Raw genomic sequence first — 24,834 nt, forward strand, 5'->3', positions numbered from 1 at the left:
CACGATGGGGCGGGGAAATCCCGTAGCCACACATTCCAAAATGGCCGTCTGGTGCACGGTGAGAGTGAGATTCTCTGGGCCAACGAGGATCATGGGGTCTTTGTAAACAGAAGACTGTGAGCCTGCAGAGGAGAGAGAGAGAGAGAGAGAGAGAGAGAGAGAGAGAATCACAGTGAAGATGACAAATTAAAGGGAAACAATGACAAAGAAAATCAAAAAGATGCAACATAAACATATGCATGTAGACAGTCGATTCTATAATTGCGGGTACATTTCAAGTGCCGACTCGGTTAGTCATCATCAACTCTGTTATGGCCAAACTGGGCATTAATAGAACTGATAATAGAGTTGACATTTTCCACCATTTTGTGCCTTAACTCCACATGCTGACATCAAACTAGTTACCACACGGCACGTATAAAAACAGAATGTTATGGATTTTAATCATATTATTGTTTTTTGAAATATGAGTCAGATATTCGCTCCAATATCACAGTAATGGATTTGACGAATAATTAATCTACTGTTGGTGTAAAATCCTCAACATTTTGTTCAAATTAACAAGAGAAGAAACATAACGTACCTCATTGCCTTTCTGACGTTTCCTGCCAGAGGAAGTGACATCACTCAGTGCAGGAATCATGCGTATTATTAAAAGTCTTTGCGGATTTTATGCGGTTTTATAACAGTGTTAACGAGAACATTGGGACAGATAAAAAATATATATATTTTTTTATTCCTGAAATTTCACATAATACAGAAAATAGATTTTCTGTACAATTGATTTTATAACAGTTAATTGAATAAGCCCCAAAAAACAGACAGTTAGACTGAATCACTTCCTGTTTATTGGAGTTGAATGGATGAATCAGGAGTCGAAGACGGCCGATAATGTGGGGGGAGGGTGGGAGTCATTTAGTTAATGTTTTATGGATAAATTGGGTGTAAAATGTACATCAAGCATCGCTACTGGTGAAGGTTTGTCATAATTTGCATTATTATTCAATCAAAACTGATTCAGTAAAGATTTATTTTGTGGAAAATAACAAAAGGTTTATCTCGGAGACGTTTATAACATACATGACGTTTGCTAAAATACATGACCCTTCTTCACCCATCCTAATGAAAAACTCATTTTTAAAAATCACGTTTATATCCCAGAGGTTATATGGCACTCATTCTGAATAACGTGATGGAAATATTACAAATCCCTGGAATTTCCTTCCTGTCGCATGACCCTTAGGTCATGTACGTACACACTCACCCCCGTCATGAGCAGCTGATTTGTATTTTATGTCAAAGAGATGAAAACTTTTTACAAACTTTATTGCTGGAAAATCAAAAACGATCAATCAGCCTGAAGCAATGGGACGAGTACTGAAGAAGTGAAGGTGACTGTGGTTTACAGGATTCAGGAACTCAATCTACGAGAAAACAAAGGTGTGTGTGTGTGTATGTGTGTGTGTGTGTACCTGAGACAGTGAGACGAGCTCCAGCGCTGTGTTTGACTCCTGCACTGTTGTGAGCAACGCAGCAGAAAACTCCGCCGTCCTCCGGGTGAACACCTGTAATCTGTAACACACCTGTGGGTAACAGCGTGTACCTGCACACAATGAACAGAGAGAGAGAGAGAGAGACAGACAGAGAGACACAAAGAGAGAGACAGACAGACAGATGAAAGAGAGACACAGAGACAGACAGACAGACAGAGTGAGAGAGAGAAACAGAGAGAGAGAGAGAGACAGACAGACAGAGAGAGAGAGACAGACAGACAGAAAAACAGAGAGAGAGAGACAGAAACACAGAGAGAGAGAGACAGAAAAACAGAGAGAGAGAGAGACAGAAAAACAGAGAGAGAGACAGACAGAAAAACAGAGAGAGAGAGAGACAGATACAGAGAGAAACAGAGAGAGACAGACAGATACAGAGAGAAACAGAGAGAGACAGACAGATAGAGAGAAACAGAGAGAGAGAGACAGACAGACAGACAGAGAAACAGAGAGAGAGAGAGACAGAGAAACAGAGAGCAAGAGACAGACAGACAGAGAGAGAGAGACAGAAAAACAGAGAGAGACAGACAGAAAAACAGAGAGAGAGAGACAGACAGAAAAACAGAGAGAGACAGACAGACAGACAGAAAAACAGAGAGAGAGAGAGACAGATACAGAGAGAAACAGAGAGAGACAGACAGATACAGAGAGAAACAGAGAGAGAGAGACAGACAGACAGAAAAACAGAGAGAGAGACAGACAGATACAGAGAGAAACAGAGAGAGAGACACACACAGACAAAGAGGCAATGAGTTAGATGATACACACACACACACACACACGATTGTACACAAGCAGTATGCAGAGGTGGAGAAAATGGCCGCCTCTCATCCAGGACACAGAGGAACAACACGAGATAAACACACGCACAGTTCAGACCTCAAGTCTTTTAAAAGTACTTATTATTATTTAATTAAAGCAAAAACATACAGTACTTCAACTGAACAGGAAAACGAAAGTGAAGAATGTACAGGATGAGCCGTGAGTGTCCGTCCCTACCTGTACCTCGGAGTTTTTACTTCACTGAAGCGGATGAGGCAAATTTGTTTTATCATCGGCTCACCTGGTGAACTCCGATTTAGATTCTTTACTTCATCCATAGTAAGGTTGAGAATCCTTGTATATTTTATCCACAGATCACAGGAGTGTTTTCTAGTTGGTTTAGCAAATAACAACATCTTTGTATTGGTGGTGGTTTCTGCTCTGTATACATGACCGATATATTTGAGAAGTTGTGCATGCATAAAGTTTTGTAAGGGTGTGGTTTTAACAATACTTTCTCAGTATTTGTTAGAAAACTCAAACGTGTCATGTTGATACTGCGATCCGTGAGCACAGAACCCAACTCACCGAATTTAGCTGTTGCTTTTTCTATTTGTAGATCTACAGATATCACTTTAGTGTCACTTGAGATCAACTTCCCCAAATAAACACATTCAGTCACATTCTCAAGTGTGCTTTCTTCGACGCTAAAGTGTTCCTTTTTACATCAGGGGAATTAATATTTATTTTCATTTATCAAGTGAAGATCAGATTGAAATCAGACTGATGGCTGGATCTCAAATAATATCAATCAAATGGAACATAGTTTATAAAAAAAATCCATTGTTTTAATTTGCCCTCTGTATGGACCCTTATGGCCCATGTTGGACAGTTCAACTGCTTTTGTCAGTGTGTAAAAATCTCTCTTTAAAAAAAAAAAAATAAAATAAAAACCCAGACAGGTGTCAATCTGCACGTCAGGAATCTTCAACACAATGATCACAGTCAGAAAAATGAGAAGCTCAGTCCTGCTATTAAATGCGGTGGATCTTTGGAAATCAGAGTTCCAGAATATTTCACCTCAAAAACATGACTCCCTCTGCCGGGAGGTTACGACCCGGCCATAGACTGATGTTTTAACAAGACAATGACCTCAAACACACTTCCAAACAGGATACAAAATCTGCAACATCTGATCCGTCAGTGTCCTCCGTCACAGACGAGCTGAAACGTCTCCTTGTACACAAACCGGAGAATAAAACCCAGACGTCTGGATCAGAACTTTAATGCGCATCAGGAATATTTTGGGCTCCTACAGGTGTGTGTCAGAAGACGGTTGTGTTTTTGGTGTGTATCAGAAGAGGTGTGTGTGTGTGTGTGTGTTTATATACCTCTCATCACTCGTGTCCACATCACGGCCGTCTTTCTCCCAGCTGATGACCGGCTCGGGCAGGCCGTGGATTTGGCACTGAAAACGTGCGACACCTGCTAAATCTGCTCGCACTGATCGCGGCTGCACATGAAAATCCGCCATCGCTGAGGACACACAGAACAGACACGGCGAGAGGTTAGTACTCTGTTTCTTAAAATTGACACACAAGAAAAAGAAAATAATCACTTTGGTTGCACTCAGCAATAACATCTGTTTAAAAATGTGTGTGTGTGTTTGTATATGTGTGTGTGTGTAGTTTTAGGGATGTAATCTGGACCTACTTGGCTGGATGCAGTGGCCAACTGTGTAAATAAACACACACCCAGAGGTGGATTAATGAAGGCCAGTTAACCTCAAAAACAGTCAGTAATTAACAAATCTGGAGCAACGAGACCCAGGAGGGCACACAACAGAGATACAGGAGGAGTGACACACACACACACACTCATTATATATATATATATATATATATATATATATATATATATATATATATACACACTGGGTGCGATTTGCTGGGGGGGATGGTGGGGATCATCCCCCCCTCTGGTTTTTATCTCTGCTGAAAAAAAATCCTCGGGGACAACCCCGTCAATAAAACAAACAAACCAAAAAAAAAAAGTTGACATGACAGGCATGCTGTGACACAGTTTTCTATGGTCTACATTGCACTCACTTTCAAAATGACCCGAAGTGGCAGCTTTGATGTTCACGAACGTCCCCAGCAAATAGATACATTGTAGATAATAACAATATCTTTGCGTTCTCTTTTTTTTTGTATATATATATATATATACACACACAAAAAAAAAGCAAAGGGGAGTCCCATATACGATTCGTACATTGGGGGAGTGCCTGTTAGAGAGCGCACTTGTCCTGGGCCATCGGCATAGTGAGGTAGGGTGGCCAGTTCCTTTCCTCGCCGCCTTTAACTTCCCCAGTGTTTCCACCAGGTCCCCATTCACTGCTGGGTGGACAGGGAGCGAGCCCCAGATCCCCGTCGAGCCGAGGCTCGAACCAGGGACCATTCGCTTAGCGGTCAAGCGCTCTAACCACTTGGACACCTGCGCTCCATATACACACACATATATATGGGAAAAAGAAAGAGTTGAAGAAGGAACAAAGGCAGGAAGAAAGAACGAAAGAAAGAAGCGGTGAAGAAGAAGGAAGGAAGGAAGGACATGACACAGGTACACACAGGTAATGATTACAGCCAGGCCCATGGCCTGGGGGCGTGGTCAGGGGCGGAGCCAGAGCAGGTTGTGTGACAGTGTTTGTGCAAAATGAAGGCTGATCTCAGAGCAGTTTTAAAGGCCTCATTGAGCTGCAGGTCACACAGCGGCTCTCGACTCGTCTCGGCTCCCAGCTCCTGCTCTCTGTCTCTGGGCGAGGGGGCGTGACCCGGGGGAGGAGCTGTCAACACAAACTCAATTAGCACCACACCCGGCTCGTTCACAGCCGGCGACACAAGTGCGCTTCTCCAAATGTCAGGCGTAATTAACTCGGGTCGAGCCGACTCCCTCCCAAACACTCTCAGCATAGCAAGAGCTTAGCATTCATTCTCTCTCTCTCTCTCTCTCTCTCTCTCTCATCTTCAGACTGGTGTGGATTCACAGCGACTCTAACACCACTGCCGAAGAGTTCAGCTAGTTTAAGCTTCCTCTGTTTTGTTTGTGAAAATGGCAGGAGAGAGCGAGTGAGAGAGAAAGGGAGAGAGAGAGAGAGAGAGAGAAAGGAAGAGGTAGAGAGAGAGAGAGAGAGAGAGACAGGAAGAACAAAATTAACTTATTTGTATATTTATAAATATTTAGGGTTTGTTGTTTCCAAATCTTATTTGGTAAATAATTTCTTTTCTTATTTTTTTCTACTCATCTCATTGATGTGGGTGGAGCCAAGCAAAAGGGGGTGTGGTCTTTAAAATCTACCCTCACAGTGTGAATCTCTTTTGGTCCAAAACTGAAACATTTTACTGCCTTTTGAGATCCGATAACCACCCATACTGATGCTCACGAAGATACCAAAAATACACAACACACCGATCTTATAGCTTGCTTTGACTCATGTGTGAATATTGTTGATTTTCATTGGCTATGATGTCATGATGAGGAAGTGCCACACCCAATTCCTTCATCTGGTATCTTGGTAAATAAACACAATTTGTACTGGGATTCTGTTAGCATGGTGCACAAAGCAGCACACACCACACATGCCTGTGATCAGATTAATCATTCTCTCACACACACGCGCTGTCCTTAAAATTTTGGCACCTATCTCACATCAGATTCATAGGACAGGAGAGCGGAAATGACATCAGAGAGAGGATGAGAGACTATGGTTCTTACAGAATGACTCACAACTGTATGTACACACATGTATACATCACACACACACATACACACACACACATAACCCCTCTCTTGGGCCTCGGCCTCTGTGCTCATGCATAAAACATTCAGCCTGTACAAGTCCACTTTTCTGCTGCCATTATAAATCCCTCTGTCTCTCTCTCACACTCTCACACACACACGGAGTCGATAAAGACTCTGGAAACGGCAACCCCAAAATGCTGTTTTATATCCTTCATTACTATTCATCTCTCACACACACACACACACACACACACACACAGCAATTTTACATATAATGCATATTAGCCTCATCTAATTAAGGAGGGACGATGAGGCACAGATGAGGGAAGAAAGAATAGACAGAAACACATCCATTTTTAACACATATTTGTCATTTCAAAAATTATTGGCACCCTTGAAGAAAATGGACAATTTTTTTTTTGCGTGTGTTTACTATTCACATGCTCTCCATTAGCAACAGTGTGTTTTCACGCATTCAGACCAGGCTTAATGAGTCTCCTTTATTTGTTTTCTGTCCATTTCTTACATGAAAAAAAACGGATCTTCAAGTGTTTCTCTGAGGCCTCGTGTGAGCTCCAGTGTCCTAAATACACTTATATACTGATTGATTTGACAACGCCGGAGTGCTACATGCTAAATAAAGTGAGACAGATGCATGCCATTAAGACTGTCAGGCTGGGACGTGGGAACCTCAATAACGCACGCGCAAGCGCACACACACGCACACACACACACGGGTTGCATGCATGCTCTCTGAATATAAATCAGTTTTCTCATGCAGGCTGCTATAATATTAACAACACAACACTGTATATAAAATGTAAGCAAATATTTTCCCATTTGTTTCATAATTCTCATTATTATAAAGCTTATTATAAAACTACATAGTATAATTTCTAATTAATTTCTAATTTTTTTTTTCTTTCAGCTTTGAAGCTTGAAATGATTTTGTTCTACTGGCTAAATATCTTTTGTATTTTCAATATCTATTTCTGGAAAGTTGCAAAATTATCTCCCCATTTCTACCTTGAAATGTACAAGTTATTAGATTAGGGCTTCGTTCAAAATAGGTTAAAGATTTTTTTTAAATATAATTTCAGTTAAAAGTGCCTAGAAATAGGCTTGGAAAAATCATTTAAAAAAATATTCTAAGATATTTTTCCAGCTAATTTTTCTGAATCTCATTATGTTCCAGATTTAAAATGAATCACAAATATGCGCAAGAGTGCAAGTAATAAAACTATTTTTTTTTTCAATGCTTTTCTCTGGTCGTGGCCTCGAGAGCAAAACACACTCATTGTTCAGAGCATTGAGAGAGCAAGGCATCATGGGAGAGCCAACTAATTAACACCTTATTGAAATGAGGCCCATTCTGCACAAAGGAGAAGATAAATGAGTGTTTTTATTGTATTCTCACTCCGTAAAGTAAATATTGTTAAGCGCTGACTTGCACGTCTTTAATAATTCCTTAAAGAGAGAACAAATGCAAGCGAGAAAAGATTTAGCTTAATTAATTAAACCAAATAAACTATATATTTCATGATAATTTCAGGATTTCTGTAGAGACCCTTTCATTATTCTTTATAGCTGCATCATTCACTGGTGGCAGAGAGAGAGTGTGTGTGTGTGTGTGTGTGTGTGTGTGTGTGTGTGTGTGTGTGTGTGTGTGTGTGTGAGAGAGAGAGAGAGTGAGAGAGCTGCTGTAATTACAGGCTCAGGGAATCACAAGATGACAGAAATGACTGGAGGATAAAAAGGAAACATGACTGAAAAAAATAAAAATTAATTAATTATTTGAGATTTTAACAAATTAGTGTGCTATTTTTTCTGTTACACAAAAAAAAAATAATTCAGGGCAGGGCTACATGCAAGCAAGTGACATCACTAAAGAAGCTTAAGAACTTTGGAGCAATCACATTCAAAATGACAGAACGACAACGTGCAAACTTTTAGTCGCAAAACTTGCATGTTAAGCAAACTAGCTCGAATACTGAATACAGATGTGTACACAGAACACTGAAGTGTACAGAACACTGAAGTATACTGTGTACACTTCAGTGCAAGAATACTGAAGTTCAGGGAATACTGGCGTGTACAGCTTACTGGTATTTACTGAATGCGGAAATGTGTGGAATACTGAACTGTATGGAATAGCAATGTGTTCAGAAAACAGAAGTGTATAGAATACTGAAGTTTAAGGAATACTGAAGTGTACTGAATACTGAAGTGTACAGTATGAAAGTGTACTGAATACTGAAGTGTACTTTATATGAAAGTGTACTGAATAATGAAGTGTACAGTATGAATGTGTGTTGAATATCGAAGTGTCCAGTATGAAAGTGCACTGAATACTAAAGTGTACAGTATGAATGTGTACTGAATTTTGAAGTGTACAGTATGAATGTGTACTGAACACTGAAATGTACTGAATAATGAAGTGTACAATATGAATGTGCACTGAATTTAAGTGTACAGTATGAAAGTGTACTAAATACTGAAATGTACAGTATATAAAAGTGTACTGAATACTGAAGTGTCCTGAATATTGAAGTATACAGTATGAAAGTGCACTGAATACTGAAGTGTACAGTGTATGAATATCTACCGAATACTGAAGTGTACGTTATATGAAAGTATACTGAATACCGCAGTGTACTGAATACTGAAGTATACGGTATATGAAAGTGTACTGAATACTGAAGTGTATGGTATATGAAAGTGTACTGAATACCGAAGTGTACTGAATACTGAAGTATATGGTACAGTATATGAAAGTGTACTGAATACTGAAGTGTACGGTATATGAAAGTGTACTGAATACTGAAGTGTACGTTATATGAAAGTGTACTGAATACCGAAGTGTACTGAATACTGAAGTATACGGTATATGAAAGTGTACTGAATACTGAAGTGTACTGAATACTGAAGTGTATGGTATATGAAAGTGTACTGAATCCTGAAGTTTCCAGTATATGAAAGTGTACTGAATCCTGAAGTTTCCAGTATATGAAAGTGTACTGAATACTGAAGTGTACAGTATATGTACAGTGTATAGTGTACAGTGATGCTGGAGAATTGCCAGCGCAGGTCCTCCATGATTTATTGCACACATCCCTGGTTCATTTATAAAACTCAACACACAGGAAATTCACAACTGTGTCCGTCTGTGTGATCAGTCTCTCTCTCTCTCTCTCCACACTTCATTCTGTTTTCATTTCCCCCACTGCACTGATTTCAGTGATACGACCTCTGAGAAACAGCTTAACAAATGGTCCCCATGCTTTTCTCTTTTCTACAGACTGTCAAATATTGAAAATGCAAGAGACAGCTGGAAGCAAGTCACTATTTAAATTCAAATGGAAGAGTCATTACTTTCTCTCGTTCCCACTCGGTTTGTCAGCTCGGAAAATGAAAGGCTCGAATCTCACGGGCAGCCAAAACACTTTTGAATAACAAAGCAGACGGACATTTGGCATCACAATTCTCCATAGCAAAATTACTTCCCCCTCATTAGCGCTCCACTGGCGAGATCTATTCACACACACACACACACACATTAATTGTGTAAATCTCCATTATACACTTCTGTACTGCACCTCCTGGACAGCATGGCGTAATTGCTATTGTCTATTCGAGAATAAACACCGATTGCTCAACAGTCCTTATTTTTTTCTTAAAAAACAAACAAAACAAAAAAAACACCAGGAGCAGCTCTGGGAATGAACCTAAGCTGACGGATTGAGGTGTGTATGTACGTGTGAAACCCTACTGTACCCTAACAGCAGCATTCATACACTTTGGCGATTCTGTTTCATATATACTCATCTGCTGTTCTGATTCTTGCAATTATCCAAATCAGCCAGTCATATCACAGCAGCATCATTATATGTTCTCACAAGCAAAGATATCAAGTAAACTTGCCTAAATTCGAGTTTGGAGTTTTTGGTTAAGCAGGGAATTCAAACTGCTGTCTCCCCCCCCCCCTTAGCACACTGCTGCTGCACATTCACTTATACACATTCACACCCTTAACCATCTGCCACCGGGACGAGCTGTATGGAGCCGTACCAAACCAGCGGAGTCAGTGTGGGTTTTCGTCAGACATCGCGCAGTGCATTAATGTATTCAATGCAGTGAAACCAATTTTTAGACCTTAATGATATTGATATCTTTTTGTTTCCACTCTATCGTTAACTAGTGACATATTCGATTAATGAATTAATCACTAATTTAACGATTTATCCGACATGAAACCTTATATGCCTGGATTAAAAGTTTTAAAATTTTATACTACAGAGATTGATGATGTTTACATAGCATGATCAAATGAAACTAGAGAAAAGTGAGAAAAAAATACCTAAGAGAATTAAACTGAGGAAAAAAAAACTCCTGTTATACAAGATCACCTGTACACCTGGTCATTCATTCAATTATCCAATCAGCCAATCACATGGCAGAATATATATATTGACGCACTGCCAAAACACGGAGCTCCCGATGAGTGTAAAATGGGTTGGTTAATAATCCCATGTTAATTTTTAAAAAGCAAATTAAAAATAAGACGGCGTAGCTCACTCCGGCCCATCTAGTCCAGAAGGAACGATCTAAAGTGAGCCACCTTGCGCAAAAAGTCCAATTATCCAAAAATCCAATTATTAATGAAGTCCATAACTTCATTAATAATTGTAATGAAGCAGATCTGGGTAGAAGTTATATGCATCCTAGGTTCCCCTACCTTCATGCCAGAAAGAATCAAAATCGGTGAAGAATTGAGGGAGAAGAAGCAATCTGTGTGGAAACTGCTCGTTAGGGTTTGATTCATTACTTCATATCTTCATTATTAATTCCAATTATGCAAATTTGGGTAGAAGTTATATCCACCCCAGGCAGACCTACCTTCCTGCCAAAAAGAATAAAAATCAGTGAAGAGCTGAGAGAGAAGAAGCTATTTTTGTGAAACGTGGACGACGACGGACAGACAACATACGATGGGATAAACTCATCACCTGTCAGCCGGATGAGATAATAAGTGCTGAATAAAAACTCACCTATCTTATGTAAGTAAAGATACAAATTTCGTTGTCCAGTGGTCATGTGTTTACGAGATACGTTGCCTTGCACTTAAGATCAGGTTCCCTGTGGTAGTACAATGTACATCATTCGTTCACACAATCGTAAAACCAATCAAAAACCCAGTCGATGCATTACCGTATTCTCTTAAGTATGGAGCGTCATTCCACATGGTGAGCTCTGCGCCGCTAAAATCATACAGATGCAGGTCAAGAGCTTCAGCTAATATTCACAACAAACATCAGAATGAAGACAAGTGTCATCTCATACCCCTTGACATACCCTTAACCAGTTCTTCATGTTTCGACCGCCAAAGAACTGGCTCTTGGCCAGGAAAACTGGTTCCAGAGCAGCACCAAAGCTTTGCTGATCAAGAACCAAGAACTACCTACATCAGGGGCTGGGGTTATCGTGACCAAGAAGACCAGCTAAAGCATTATGAAAGCCATTTATAAAAAACACAGTGTGTAGCGTCTAGTCTGACTAATCTGAAGAAGAACAAACAGAGCTTCAGGATGGATGTGAAATCGAAGCAGCATCGGTCCATGGAGGAGACAAACTCTCTCGTGATGTAATGATCTGGCTCTGTGGTAGCTCTCTAGCCTGTAGAGAAGCAAACCAGTTCTGAGAAGGTTTGTAATTTGGACCAGCTCTGAACCGGGACTAGGACCAGCCCTGAACTTGCACCTAGTTCATGTTGGTGGAAAGACCAGCTGCTCTGAGTGTTTCAGAAACTACTGATTTTGACGCAAATGACAATCTGGATACGCAGAATGGCACCAAAACATCCAGCGAGCAGCAGGTCTGCAAAAGGAACCGCCTTGTTGATGATGAGAGATCAGAGGAGAACAGCCAGAGCGGACAAGTGAACTCCAAATAAACACTCTTCACAAGTGCGGTGAGCAGAAAAGCATCTCAAGCAGATTGAACCTGGAGGGAGGTGAGATACAGAGGAGCACAGTGGGGTTCATTCAAACACTGAGGCTACAGTGGATAACACCCAAACTCTCCACACTCTCTCTCTCTCTCTCTCTCAGCTTATCACACTCTCTCCTCCTCCTTCCCATTCTTTCACTCACACACACACACACACACACACACACTGGTCTGCTCCATCAGCTGAACTGACAGCATTAATGAGCTTCTTCTCTGTTCCTCTCAGCCTGAGCCAACTGGCACACACCCGAGGGAATTCTTCACGCTGAATTGCGGTCATTAATCACAATCTAGGACAATGTGGTGCCACCGTGTGTGTGTGTGTGTGTGTGTGTGTGTGTGTATGTGAGAGAAAGTGAGAGAGAGCAAGAGAGAGCTACCACAGATCACCAAGAGACAGGCCAAACGGTGAGAGAAAGAGAGGAACGGAGGGAATGACGGCAGGAAGCCCAGACCACAAAACCCACCCAGAGCACCTCTGTCAACAAGACCTCACCGTAACTGCACAATACACACCTTTCCTCTGTGTGTGTGTGTGTGTGTGTGTGTGTGTGTGCATTAATGCTGCTTAAATCCATTTCCATCCCATTACACATGGAGTCCATGTACACACACACACACACAAACACAATTATCATGATCACGTGATTATCCATACCTCTGATTTTCTTTGCAATTATTATTAACAATTATCGATTGGATTTTTTTTAAATGAAAGATTCTATATTTAACTTTTTTTTACTGTATTTTTATTTTTAATATAGATTTTTTGAATTCTAATGATACATTTTAACTGTATTACCTTCACAGTTTCAGTTTACTTTCACACACTTTGTGCTATGTTTATTGTCAGTTTCACCAAATGTTGTTTTAGTTTCTTTCATTTTCTGAGATATTTATCATAGTTTTTAATTTTTTGGAAAAAAATATTTTATGTTTGAGCATGGTGTAGCTTGTTTCAGTTTTTTATTTTAATATACTTTTTTTTAGTGTTGCTAAAACATATTTGTTTCTGGTAATATAGTAACTTTAGGAGGTTTTTTACCTCTTTTTTTTTAATATAATTTCACGTTTAGCTTTTAGTGTTTTTTTTTATCTATGCCGATTCAAATTAAAAACTGACTTTTATATTTTTTTAAGCTTCAGATTAGTTTTAGTTTTTATTTCTAGTGTGTTGTTTAGCTTCTAATCATTTACAGTACCCACCAAAAGTTTGTACACCCCTACTCCACTCATTCAAAGGTTTTTCTGTATTTTCTTTATTGTAGAACAAAACTGAAGACATTGAAACTATGAAATAACATCTGGAACATAGATGGGATTATGTAGTAAACAAGAAATGTTAAAAATAAAAAAAATTATGTTTGATATTTTAGATTCTTCAGCGTATCCAGTGTTTACCTTGATGACGCTTTACACACGATTAGCATTATCTTAAGCAGCTTCATGAGGTCGTCACCTGGAATGCTTTTCAATTAACAGCTGTGTCTCGTCAAAAGGTAATTAGTGGACGAGTTTCTTGCCTTCTTAATGCGTTTGAGATCAAACAGTAAACAGTAAATAATACTAAGTAAATAACCCTATTCCATACCTGTAGTAATCCATATAGTATTAGATCAAGAACCGAACAACTCAGTAAAGAGAAACAACATCCATCTTTACTTTAAGACATGAAGTGACCTTTTATTAATTAATAAAAATCATCAAGAAAAACCACTGAATTAGAAGGGGTGTCCAAACTTTTGCATGGAAGTTAAATATTTTTAAGAGATATTTGTCATTAGTTGTTAGTAGGTAAAATGAGTTATACCTAAGAAATTAAAGATGCAATTTACATAAAATGTAAGGACTTTACACTTTAAACTAATTTATAGTTTTTCATCAACATTATCGTCAATTATCAAATCGGTTTATTTATTCCTTCTAGCAGTAACAACTGAATTACAAGGAATGTCAGCAAGACACAAACAATCCGACATAGAAAAATACAAATCAACAAGACCGAGAGCGTCAATGACGGTGTAGCTCACTCCGGCCCTGTCTAGTCCAGAAGGAACGATCTAAAGTGGGCCACCTTCTGCAGTTTTACTCTCAACCAGTCCAGCTCAAATATTTGCCAGAAAGAATCCAAAACAGCGAGGAACTGACTGAGAAGAAGCAATTTTTGTTGAACTACTTAAGGCATTAAGGCTTAATTAGTCCATAACTTCATTAATAATTGTAATAAAGCAAATCTGGGTAGAAGTTATATGCACCCTAGATACCCCTACCTTCATGCCAGAAAGAATCAAAATCGTTGAAGAATTGAGGGAGAAGTGATGTGTGGAAACTGCTCGTTAGGGATTGATTAATTACTCCATATCTTCATTATTAATTAAAATTATGCAAATTTAGGTAGAAGCTATATGCACCCCAGGCAGACCGACCTTCCTGCCAAAAAGAATAAAAATTGGTGAAGAATTGAGAGAGAAGAAGCGATTTTCGTGAAATGTGGAGGACGCCGAACGGACAACGAACAACACATGACAGCATAAACTCATCACCTGTTGGCCAGGTGAGCTAATAATGATGAATTACATATTATAAATACAATAAATAGGGAAATTCAAGTCAGGTGATATTCATCTATCCATTATCTGTAGCCGTTTATCCTGTTCTACAGGGTCGCAGGCAAGCTGGAGCCTATCCCAGCTGACTACGGGCGAAAGGCGGGGTACACCCTGGACAAGTCGCCAGGTCATCACAGGGCTGACACACAGAGAAAAACAACCATTCACACTCACATTCACACCTACGGTCAATTCAGAGCCACCAATTAACCTAACCTGCATGTCTTTGGACTGTGGGGGAAACCGGAGCACCCGGAGGAAACCAACGCGGACACGGGGAGAACATGCAAACTCCACACAGAAAGGCCCTCGCCGGCCCCGGGGCTCGAACCTGGACCTTCTTGCTGTGAGGCGACAGCGCTAACCACTACACCACCGTTCTGCCCTCAGGTGATATTAATCTACATTAAAATTTCGTATCAACTCATGCCCTGTCAGCAAGCATTTCTGGTGGCGGATGGTAATAAAATCATTAAAGCACTTAGTTCTAGCCACCACTTCAACGAGCCTAAAGTTCCCTGGCCTATAAAGTTAAGGTTGATTAATTTTTGTTTAATTTTATTTGCTATTTTAAGAGGCCAAAGTCCGAGGTTTAATTTCAGTTTTTAAAATGTTTCTGTATGTTAGTAAAGCTGATAAATTCCAATCCAACCTGAAAATGCAGTGGTAAAATAAACACACAGTCGTCTTTTTGAAATGCAAAACTGTGATGCATTCTGTGCTATGCACTTCCTGGTTCCTGAGTTGTTTGCAGCAAGTCCTTTTTTCCCGTGAGTGTTGGCGTTAATTACTAATCTTTTTTAACCTTTTTCTACAAATAATTTTCCAGTATCCTCTTCATTTTTATTGCACTGTCGCTTTCCTTTTTGTACTTTCTGCTTTCCTTTTTCTTTCTCTCTCTCTTTTTTCAGAAGAACGCAGAGACCAGAAGCTTTCTTTTTCTTTTTTTCTCCTCCTGTGTAAAGACCACAAGCAGAGGCCATCTACATCGGATCTGCTTTAATATCAACAGATCTTCGATTAAGGTACGTGAATCTTTTCATCATGGCACACCTTCAGCCTGTTCAGTGTGCTGAGTGCAGGATGTTTAGTCATTCTTCCTCCGTCGCTAGTGACAGCTTTATTTGTGATAAGTGCAGATTAGTTAGCTCTCTGACGGAGAAGATTATAGTGTTAGAAGCGCGTGTCCAGGCTTTAGAGAAGGTCAGTGAGCGTGAGAACAGTGTAGTTTCTGTAGAGGAAAGTCTGAATGCCCAAGGTGGAGTTAGTAATCCCCCAACTCCAGCCTTAGAGCCCTTACAGCAGAGCAAATGGGTGATGGCTCGACGGCAGCATAAGCTTAGAGCCAAAGCTACCGCTGAGGCTCGCCCACGGGAGCACCACTCCCCTCCGCGTCACGTGTCGAACAGGTTTGCTCTCCTTAGTGATGCACCCGCTGAGAAACCTGAAAGAGCTCTGGTTATAGGGGACTCTATCATACGGCACGTGAAATTAGCTCAGCCTTTAGGGGCACCAGCAGCTTTAGTCAGGTGTATACCGGGAGCCAGGGCGCTGGACATAGCAGGTAATCTTAGGGTCCTAGGCAAGCACAGGTTCTCAAAGATAGTTATCCATGCAGGAGCTAATGATATACACCTTCGTCAGTCTGAGGTTACTAAGAGTAACTTTGTAGAGGTGTTTAAATTAGCAAAGGCGATGTCCGATGCTGTAGTATGCTCTGGCCCCATCCCAATGTGGTGTGGCGATATAGCTTACAGCAGGTTATGGTCGCTGAACTGCTGGTTGTCCAGGTGGTGCTCTGAAAACAGTGTGGGCTTTATAGATAATTGGGCTAATTTTGAGGGCACTGCTGGCCTGTTAGGGAGGGACGGTATCCATCCCACTCGGGAAGGTGCTGCTCTCATTTCCTGCAGCATAGGTCATAGTCTCAGAACAGGCCGAGTTAATTTCTGACAATCCAGAGCCAAGGCCAGGGAGCAGACAAACAGGCTAAACCGACTGTCTGCTAGCTGCACAGAGTCGTCACTCAGGGTCCACTACATCGAGACTGTATGACCACTACATCGAGACATGATTCCATTACTTATTATTTACAGGCCCCCGGGACCATATTCTGAGTTTCTTTCTGAATTTGCAGATTTTCTCTCAGATCTGGTTATTTCCTTAGACAAAGCTTTAGTTGTCTGAGATTTTAATATTCACTTCGATAACCCAGAAGACCCTTTGCAAACAGCGTTTGTGTCCATTTTAGATTCAGTAGGGATTAATCAGAATGTCACAGGACCGACCCATAATGGTGGTCACACCCTCGATCTAATACTAACATTCAGGTTAAACGTAGAAAATATAGTCACACTTCCACAGTCTGAAGTTATCTCAGATCATTATCTCATCTCATTCAAAATATGTCTGAGTAATAATATACTGTATACACCTCACCACACCACTGTATTAAACGTACATTCATGTCAACTACTCCACAGAGCTTTATAAATGATCTCCCAGAGTTATCAACTTTGATTGGGTCACTGTCAGCCCCTGCAAAACTTGATCAGGCAACTGAATGCTTAGAGTCAACATTCCGCCATACCTTAGATAATGTACCGTAGCACCTCTTAAAAGGAAAATAGTCAGAGACAAAAAATTAGCACCCTGGTATAATGATGACACTCGCACATTAAAGCAGACCACTCAAAAATTGGAACGTAAATGGTGTCAAACAAAGTTGGTAGTGTTCAAATTAGCATGGAAGGAGAGTTTCCTGAAGTATAGAAAAGCTCTTAGTGCTGCAAGATCAACATATCTCTCCTCCCTAATAGAAGATAACAAAAATAATCCTAGATTCCTATTTAATACTGTAGCAAAATTAACCAGGAATAAGTCCACTATAGACACATGCACACCTGCAGTATGTAATAGCAACGATTTCATGAATTTTTTTAATGACAAAATTGAGAATATCCGACAAAAAATTCAAACTACTAATTTAAGGTCAGACAATGTAAGTGACCCTGTAGTTAACAATATAACTGTATCAGATCATCAGTTAGAATGTTTTACTCCCCTTAAAGAAACTGAATTACTTTCATTAATCTCAGCATCAAAAGCCTCAACTTGCGTACTAGATCCCTTACCTACACGTCTATTCAAACAGATAATGCCTGGAGTAATTGAACCGCTTCTAAAAATAATAAATTCTTCTCTTACGGTTGGCTATGTACCTAAATCCTTTAAACTAGCAGTTATCAAACCCCTGATTAAAAAACCTGACCTTGATCCCTGTCAGCTCTCCAATTATCGGCCAATATCAAACCTCTCCTTTATCTCCAAGATCCTTGAAAAAGCTGTGGCACAGCAGTTATGCTCCTATTTACATAGGAATAACATTCATAAAATGTATCAGTCAGGATTTAGACCTCATCATAGCACAGAGACAGCTCTGGTTAAAGTAGTAAACGACCTACTGTTGGCGTCTGATCAGGGCTGTGTCTCGCTGCTTGTGTTGCTTGACCTTAGTGCAGCATTTGATACCATTGATCATTCCATTCTTCTGGATAGACTAGAAAATGTTGTGGGAGTTAAGGGAACGGCCCTCTCCTGGCTCAGCTCTTATTTAACTGATCGTTATCAGTATATTGATATAAATGGTGATATTTCTAGACGTACTGAGGTAAAGTTTGGTGTTCCACAAGGTTCTGTCTTGGGTCCACTGCTTTTTTCTTTATATATGTTCCCTCTTTTATTCGTAAACATTGTATTAGTTTCCACTGTTATACTGATGACACACAGTTGTATGTTTCTGCAAAACCTGATGAGAGACACCAGCTTAATAGAATTGAGGAATGTGTTAAGGACATTAGACACTGGATGCTTATTAATTTCCTCTGCTTAACTATGACAAGACTGAAGTACTTGTACTAGGACCACATGCAGCTAGAAGTAAGTTTTCTGATTACACAGTAACTCTGGATGGCCTTTCTGTTTCTTCACGTGCAGCAGTAAAAGACCTCGGGGTGATTATTGACCCCAGTCTTTCATTCAAAACTCACATTGATAACATTACCCGGATAGCTTTCTTTCATCTTAGAAATACTGTTAAGATAAGAAATTTAATGTCACTACATGACGCGAAAAAACTAGTTCATGCTTTTGTTACCTCCAGGTTGGATTATTGTAATGCCTTACTGTCTGGATGTTCCAATAAGCTCCAGTTAGTTCAAAATGCAGCAGTAAGAGTCCTTACTAGAACTAGAAAATATGACCACATCACGCCTGTCTTATCCACACTGCATTGACTCCCAATCAAATTTCGTATTGATTATAAAACGCTGCTATTGACCTTTACAGCACTAAATGGTCTCGCAACACAGTACCTGAGTGAACTTCTGCTCCTCTATGACCCGCCACGCCTACTTAGATCAAAAGGTGCAGGCTATCTGCTGGTACCTCGTATAGTGAAGGCTACATCAGGGGGCGGAGCCTTTTCTTACAAAGCCCCACAGTTATGGAACAGCCTTCCAAGTAATGTTCGGGAATCAGACACAGTCTCAGCGTTTAAGTCTAGGCTGAAAACATATCTGTTTAGTCAAGCCTTTTGTTAATGGTGTTTATGAGGTAAAGCAGTAGCTCTGGAGGGTCCTCAGACAGAGTGTTTTGGTAAACTGGGATGTATGGATGCTGTCAGTCCCCACTCGCTTGCTCACTCGAGTTTGTTGACGGTGTAGTGGCTGCTGCTTTATGTCCCGGGGCTCCCTCATGCCTGTGTTACCTTCTGGCTCTCCTCTTTTAGTTATGCTGTCATAGTTAGTTGCCGGAGTCCCTGCTTGTACTCAGTGCAATATGTATACTGTTCCTACTTATTCAGGTGACATTGGGCATACCTAACAACCTGTGTTTTCTCCCCCCCCCAAATCTGTCCCTCTGAGTTACGTGTCGGTTCTGGGATCGAGATGCTGGCCTCTTCTGCTCCTCAGACCTGCCTGGTCCATCCTGGTGCCCTGTGTCTGGTTGGAGTCTCATTGCATCGCTCCTGTGGAGGACGGCCCCATGTGGACAGTTGGGGGTCGTGCCTGGAGGACGCTCTGGACTCTTGCAGTGGTGTGTTTGTGGCTGGGGACTGCAGTTGACTTGCTGACTTTGGGACTGCGGTTGTCGTGAACGGTTTTGCACTCGGGTTTCCGCTGGTGGAGGGTTTATAGCATCAGCGAAGCTGACTTTGTTAGGACTGTTAATGTTATAGTCATGTTGTCTGTTGTTGCCCGGATGGGGAGGAGTTCCCTTTTGAGTCTGGTTTCTCTCGAGGTTTCTTCCTCATGTCGTCTGAGGGAGTTTTTCTTTGCCACTGTTGCCACAGGCATGCTCGTTGGGGATAGATTGGGGATAAAATTAGCTCATATTTTAAGTCGTTTGAATTCTATAAAGCTGCTTTGCGACAATGTTTATTGTTAAAAGCGCTATAAAAAATAAACTTGACTTGATGTCAGAAGGCGTACTGTATTCCTGACATGTCTCGCACTCTCATAACAGAAAGCATTCAAATGATAGATAGATAGATAGATAGATAGATAGATAGATAGATAGATAGATAGATAGATAGATAGACATGCACACATTATAACAAATTGAAACGAAGTCTGCTTATCAACTGCACTGTTCACCTCCATCTCTCACTCCTCTCGTCTATCAGCCCAAGACAGCTGGGTTTGTGCCCTCTTTATTATTATTTTTTGTCATCCCTTTTTCTTTTTCCTTATTGAGCCCCCGAGCTGCCAGCTGATGGAGGGCACCAGGGAAATCATCTCAAAGCTACACCTCCACATGTATCGCTTAATCCATGTGAATTCATGCTAATGCAAAATGTGCTGCCCTCACACACACACACACACACACACACACACACACACACACACACGCAGCATGGGGCCGGGCCTGCCCTCGCAAAATTATGCTCCTTTGGGAAAAGCGAGACAAATCACACAGCTGCCTGTTAAAAAAAAAAAAAAAAATTATATACTGTATATTTTATATATACACATACACACACACACACACACATATATATATATATATATATATATATATATATATATATATATATATATATATATATTGTGTGTGTGTGTGTGTGTGTGTGTGCGCCTTACGTGAAAGCACACTATGGTTCATGTATTATATACATATATATATATATATATATATATATATATATATATATATAAAATACATGAGCCATAGTGTGCTTTCACGTAAGGCACACACACACACACACACACACACAATATAGCTGCATTGTGTAGGTTGTAGGTGTATAATTACTGACTGTAGCCCATCTGTTGTGAACAGTTTATCAGCTCCTCCTCTACATTAAAGGAAAACTCCACCCTGAAACATGTTCAGTATGTGTTTACTGAAATATTTGATCCCTTAAGAGATCAAATTTGATGCTAATTATTAGTTCATACTTACTTTTCCTCATCCCTGAGAGAATTTAGCAGTTGTGTGTCGCACTGACATCGCAGGAGAACATTGTTATTGTTAATATAAGGAATAGCAGTCTCACTTTCCAGTGATCATCATCATATTAATGAGAAATCCAGTCTCAAATCGAAGTGGTGCTGCAAACAACAAACAACGACTGGACTCAGCGTCCCACAATGCAATGCAGCTACTGTGTAGTATCACATTCCCATGCTCATGCTGTGTCCGAAATCTCTCACTCGTTCACTACTCCCTACTCACTATATCGGGAATTACTATATAGAGGACTCGATGATGAGCTCATTGGTAAGATGAAAAAAATCTTTCGGACACAACTCCGCCACGCCGTTATTTATGTCATTACTGTCACACGATTAAAACGTGCCAGATCAGCCAACTGGTGGGTTTCAAAATTATAAATACACGCATGTATTTTAGTGATAAATCCATATTATACTGAGTGTATTTCCCACATTAATCAATACAAAGAACTTTGTGTCTGCTGCATCTTTCAGTTCTTTTAAATCAAGGCTGAATACTTTCTTCTTTGCCGCTGCCTTTTATTCAATCAAATTTGAGACTTTTAATGAAAGTGAGACGGCCTTTCAATTTCATAAAATCGGTGAAATTTGATTCCCCCTGAAATTTGGTCAGAGAGAGAGAGAGAGAGAGGTGTGAGAGAGCGATGAGAGCAAGAGAGAGACAGACAGAGAGAGAAAGAGAGACAGACAGACAGAGATAGAGGTGTGAGAAAGAGCGAGAGAGAGAGAGAGACAGACAGACAGAGATATGTGTGAGAGACAGACAGAGAGAGAGATGAGAGAGATTGAATGGGATGTTACTAACTAGCGGTGGTTTTTGCTAACATAGCTGAAAGTTATTGCTAGCTATGTAGGATAATGTTAGCTCTCTTGCATCAAGTTAAAAGTGATGGGCAGCTCATGGCGTTTTTTTTTGTGAGTTGTAATAGAGATTGTCAAACTTATCGTCTGATCTAATTCACATCCAGAGCACGACTACTTGTGGAACCTGAGAGCGAAACAGTACAAACTTCAGGATCTAATAAAGAAAGAAAGCCTTCAGGAGCTCTGCCACGCCCTTTTCCTCCTCAGCAGCATCTCCTGCTCCATGTCCTTTTGTCTTTTTTGCTGAGATGAGAATTAAACGATGATGTTTTGTGATGTTTGTGTCAATTATTAGTTGTAGTGTATGTGACTGAAGCATTTTAAAGAGATTTTAAAAGTGTTTATTATTAATAGGATAATGCGGTTATTTTGACTTGTAAATGTTAAAATAATGGCGAATTATCTTTTGACCAGAGGATCTATTCAGTTTTGTTCCAGAAGTGATACTTACCGTACTTGAGCGAAATAAAGGCTGAAGCCGAGACAAAAGAAGTGACAGCTGTAAATATTTCAGTGCCCATCTTTGCGGTGTCTGTCTCCCTGGCAGCAGATTTGCTCTAATCTGATTGGTTGTTGCTAATTGTCTGTTGCCCTGATTAGTTGCCCTGTGTCTCACCCAGCAGGCCTGTCGCTGGCAACATTAGCCAAAAAGTTGCCCTGTGTATCATCACCTTAAGTGTGAATGGTTGTTCGTCTCCATGTTCACGCCACAATAGATTTGCGACCTGTCCACGGTGAACCCCGCCTCTTACCCCAAACCATCTGGGGATTGGCTCCAGCTCACCCGTGACCCTGACGGATAAGATAAGCGCTATAGATAATGGATGGATGAATATCGCACATAGTAAAGCAGATTAGTAGGATACATGCTGTGGGTAGGTATGTGTGTGTGTGTGTGTGTGTGGGGGGGGGGGGGGGGGGGGTCATAAAGTCTGAACAGCACAAAAGCCTGGAATGTCCCCTTCAAGTTCAAGGTTTGAGCTCTCCAGCAGCGGGGGGTCTAAAAGCACCCGAGACCACCAACACATGACAGTCACATTTCACTCAGCACGCAAATTCCTCCCTGTGCACTCGTTCACCTCTTTGCCATCTCATCACATTCTATACATCGAGAAGAACAAAAAAAGCTTTTCAGGATACAGATGATCTTTTTATTTTATGTTTGGATTTACATTAGGTTGATGCACATCTATGACCAAAAAAAAAAAAAACTCATTTGCAAACAAATATTGCTCTCATACGGTCACCTCTCACACACACACACACACACACGTCCAGTTGAGCCAGCGGAGATGAAACGAGGCCGTTATGCCCTTCCCCAGAATCCTTTGCTCGCATTCCAACTGTGTTTAATTGGTTCCTGTGGAATTCAGTCTCAGCCCCGGGGCTGAAGGGTTTTAACCCTCTGTAACCGTTTCAGGTGTATTATCCACACAGTGCAAGTCAAAGAAGCGTTTTAAACCCGAAAGCGGAAAAAAAAATTCTTCCTCACTCCTTCATGTTGCCTCCCTTCTGCTTTGTGTAGGATCCATTTTTAAAATGTTAAAATCACCAGAACTAAATATTTAAGTTATAAAATGATGGACTGTTGAAGCAAAGAGACACTATGATCACAGAAATCTCAGATTTAATCCTTTAAACATCCAGATTGACTTTGTTTGTCCATACTGCATTCTTTCATATTTACTTTCATTAAACCAGAACGTCAAGGACGTAGGAGCTCATCCATCAAAACAACCCTGACGACCAAAACATCAAACAGAACTGAAATGTGGCGATGCCATGTACACACGTAGCCGGGTATTTTTAAAACCGAACATCCCCCCCCCCCCCCCGTTTATAAAAATGTTTTATCCACACCACCTCGTCTTCGAAAAAAATCCCTTCCACACATAACCGAACATCTGCGTTTTCAATCACATTCATAAGCATTCCAAACCTGTAGATGGTTATTTCCCCAAATCCTACCCCCTAATCACATCGCCTGTGCTCTTGGAGCAGTAGTTGGGCTTCTAAAATTAAACATGTAAATAGCACCTGCACAATAATTAACGCTTTCAAGGCACTACTCCGATCCATTACTCTTTAGCTAGCCACACACTACGCCGATTTTCAGCGTACCGAGCCAACTGAAGTCGCGAGTCAGGCGTAAAGACTAGTTTTCGATGGTACCGACTCATCTCACAGCCGATTCGAAAAACTAATCGGGAGCCAGACTGATCGGCGAGAGTCGCTAGCAATAGCCAATCATATCTTTCGCATATAACACGTGACATCATTAAACACAATTTCTAGCGCGAGAAATACGTGTTGGTAGCACCTAATGCAGGTATATACTGTAATTCCATAGACTGAAGCTTTATCCATAGACACAGTGGGCTGCAAAGCCACTCTGCTCAAGTTGTGTGGCTGAATTCCAAATCGCTTTAACTCCCCTATATAAGTGCACTATTTAAGGTTGGAAATAATAGCTCATGCAGCCTAGATAGTGCGCTACATATTCCATGTTGTGTCATTTGTAATTCAGCCTGTAGCATCTTCAAGTGTTGGATTTAACAGTAACTATATCCAATAGCCAATCACAAAGCTATTAAGTTGTCACGTGTCGCTTCAATCGCGACTGCACTCGTCAACAGTCGGGGGATATGTGCGTGCCCTGTCGGGAGTCGGCTCTGAAATGGGTCGGTTCGGTACCGCGTGGATCGCCGTGGTGTGCGGCTAGCT

The 24,834-nt window shown here is 40.7% G+C and overlaps 1 protein-coding gene across 1 annotated transcript in view; it reads right to left on the minus strand.

The window, feature by feature from the left end:
* The window catches only part of igdcc3 (immunoglobulin superfamily, DCC subclass, member 3), a 121,969-nt gene that overhangs the window by 46,970 nt on the left and 50,165 nt on the right, over nucleotides 1–24,834 (minus strand). Inside the window, exons 3-5 of the mRNA XM_060911954.1 lie at nucleotides 3,704–3,848; nucleotides 1,473–1,603; nucleotides 1–122 (exon numbers count right to left, since the gene is read on the minus strand). The exon at nucleotides 1–122 is cut by the window's left edge and continues 16 nt beyond it. Coding sequence (XP_060767937.1) covers nucleotides 1–122; nucleotides 1,473–1,603; nucleotides 3,704–3,848 — 398 coding nt within the window. The remainder of the gene's footprint in view (nucleotides 123–1,472; nucleotides 1,604–3,703; nucleotides 3,849–24,834) is intronic.

The sequence above is a fragment of the Neoarius graeffei genome, chromosome 27, assembly GCF_027579695.1.
Source record: "Neoarius graeffei isolate fNeoGra1 chromosome 27, fNeoGra1.pri, whole genome shotgun sequence".
NCBI classification, from domain to species: Eukaryota; Metazoa; Chordata; class Actinopteri; order Siluriformes; family Ariidae; genus Neoarius; species Neoarius graeffei.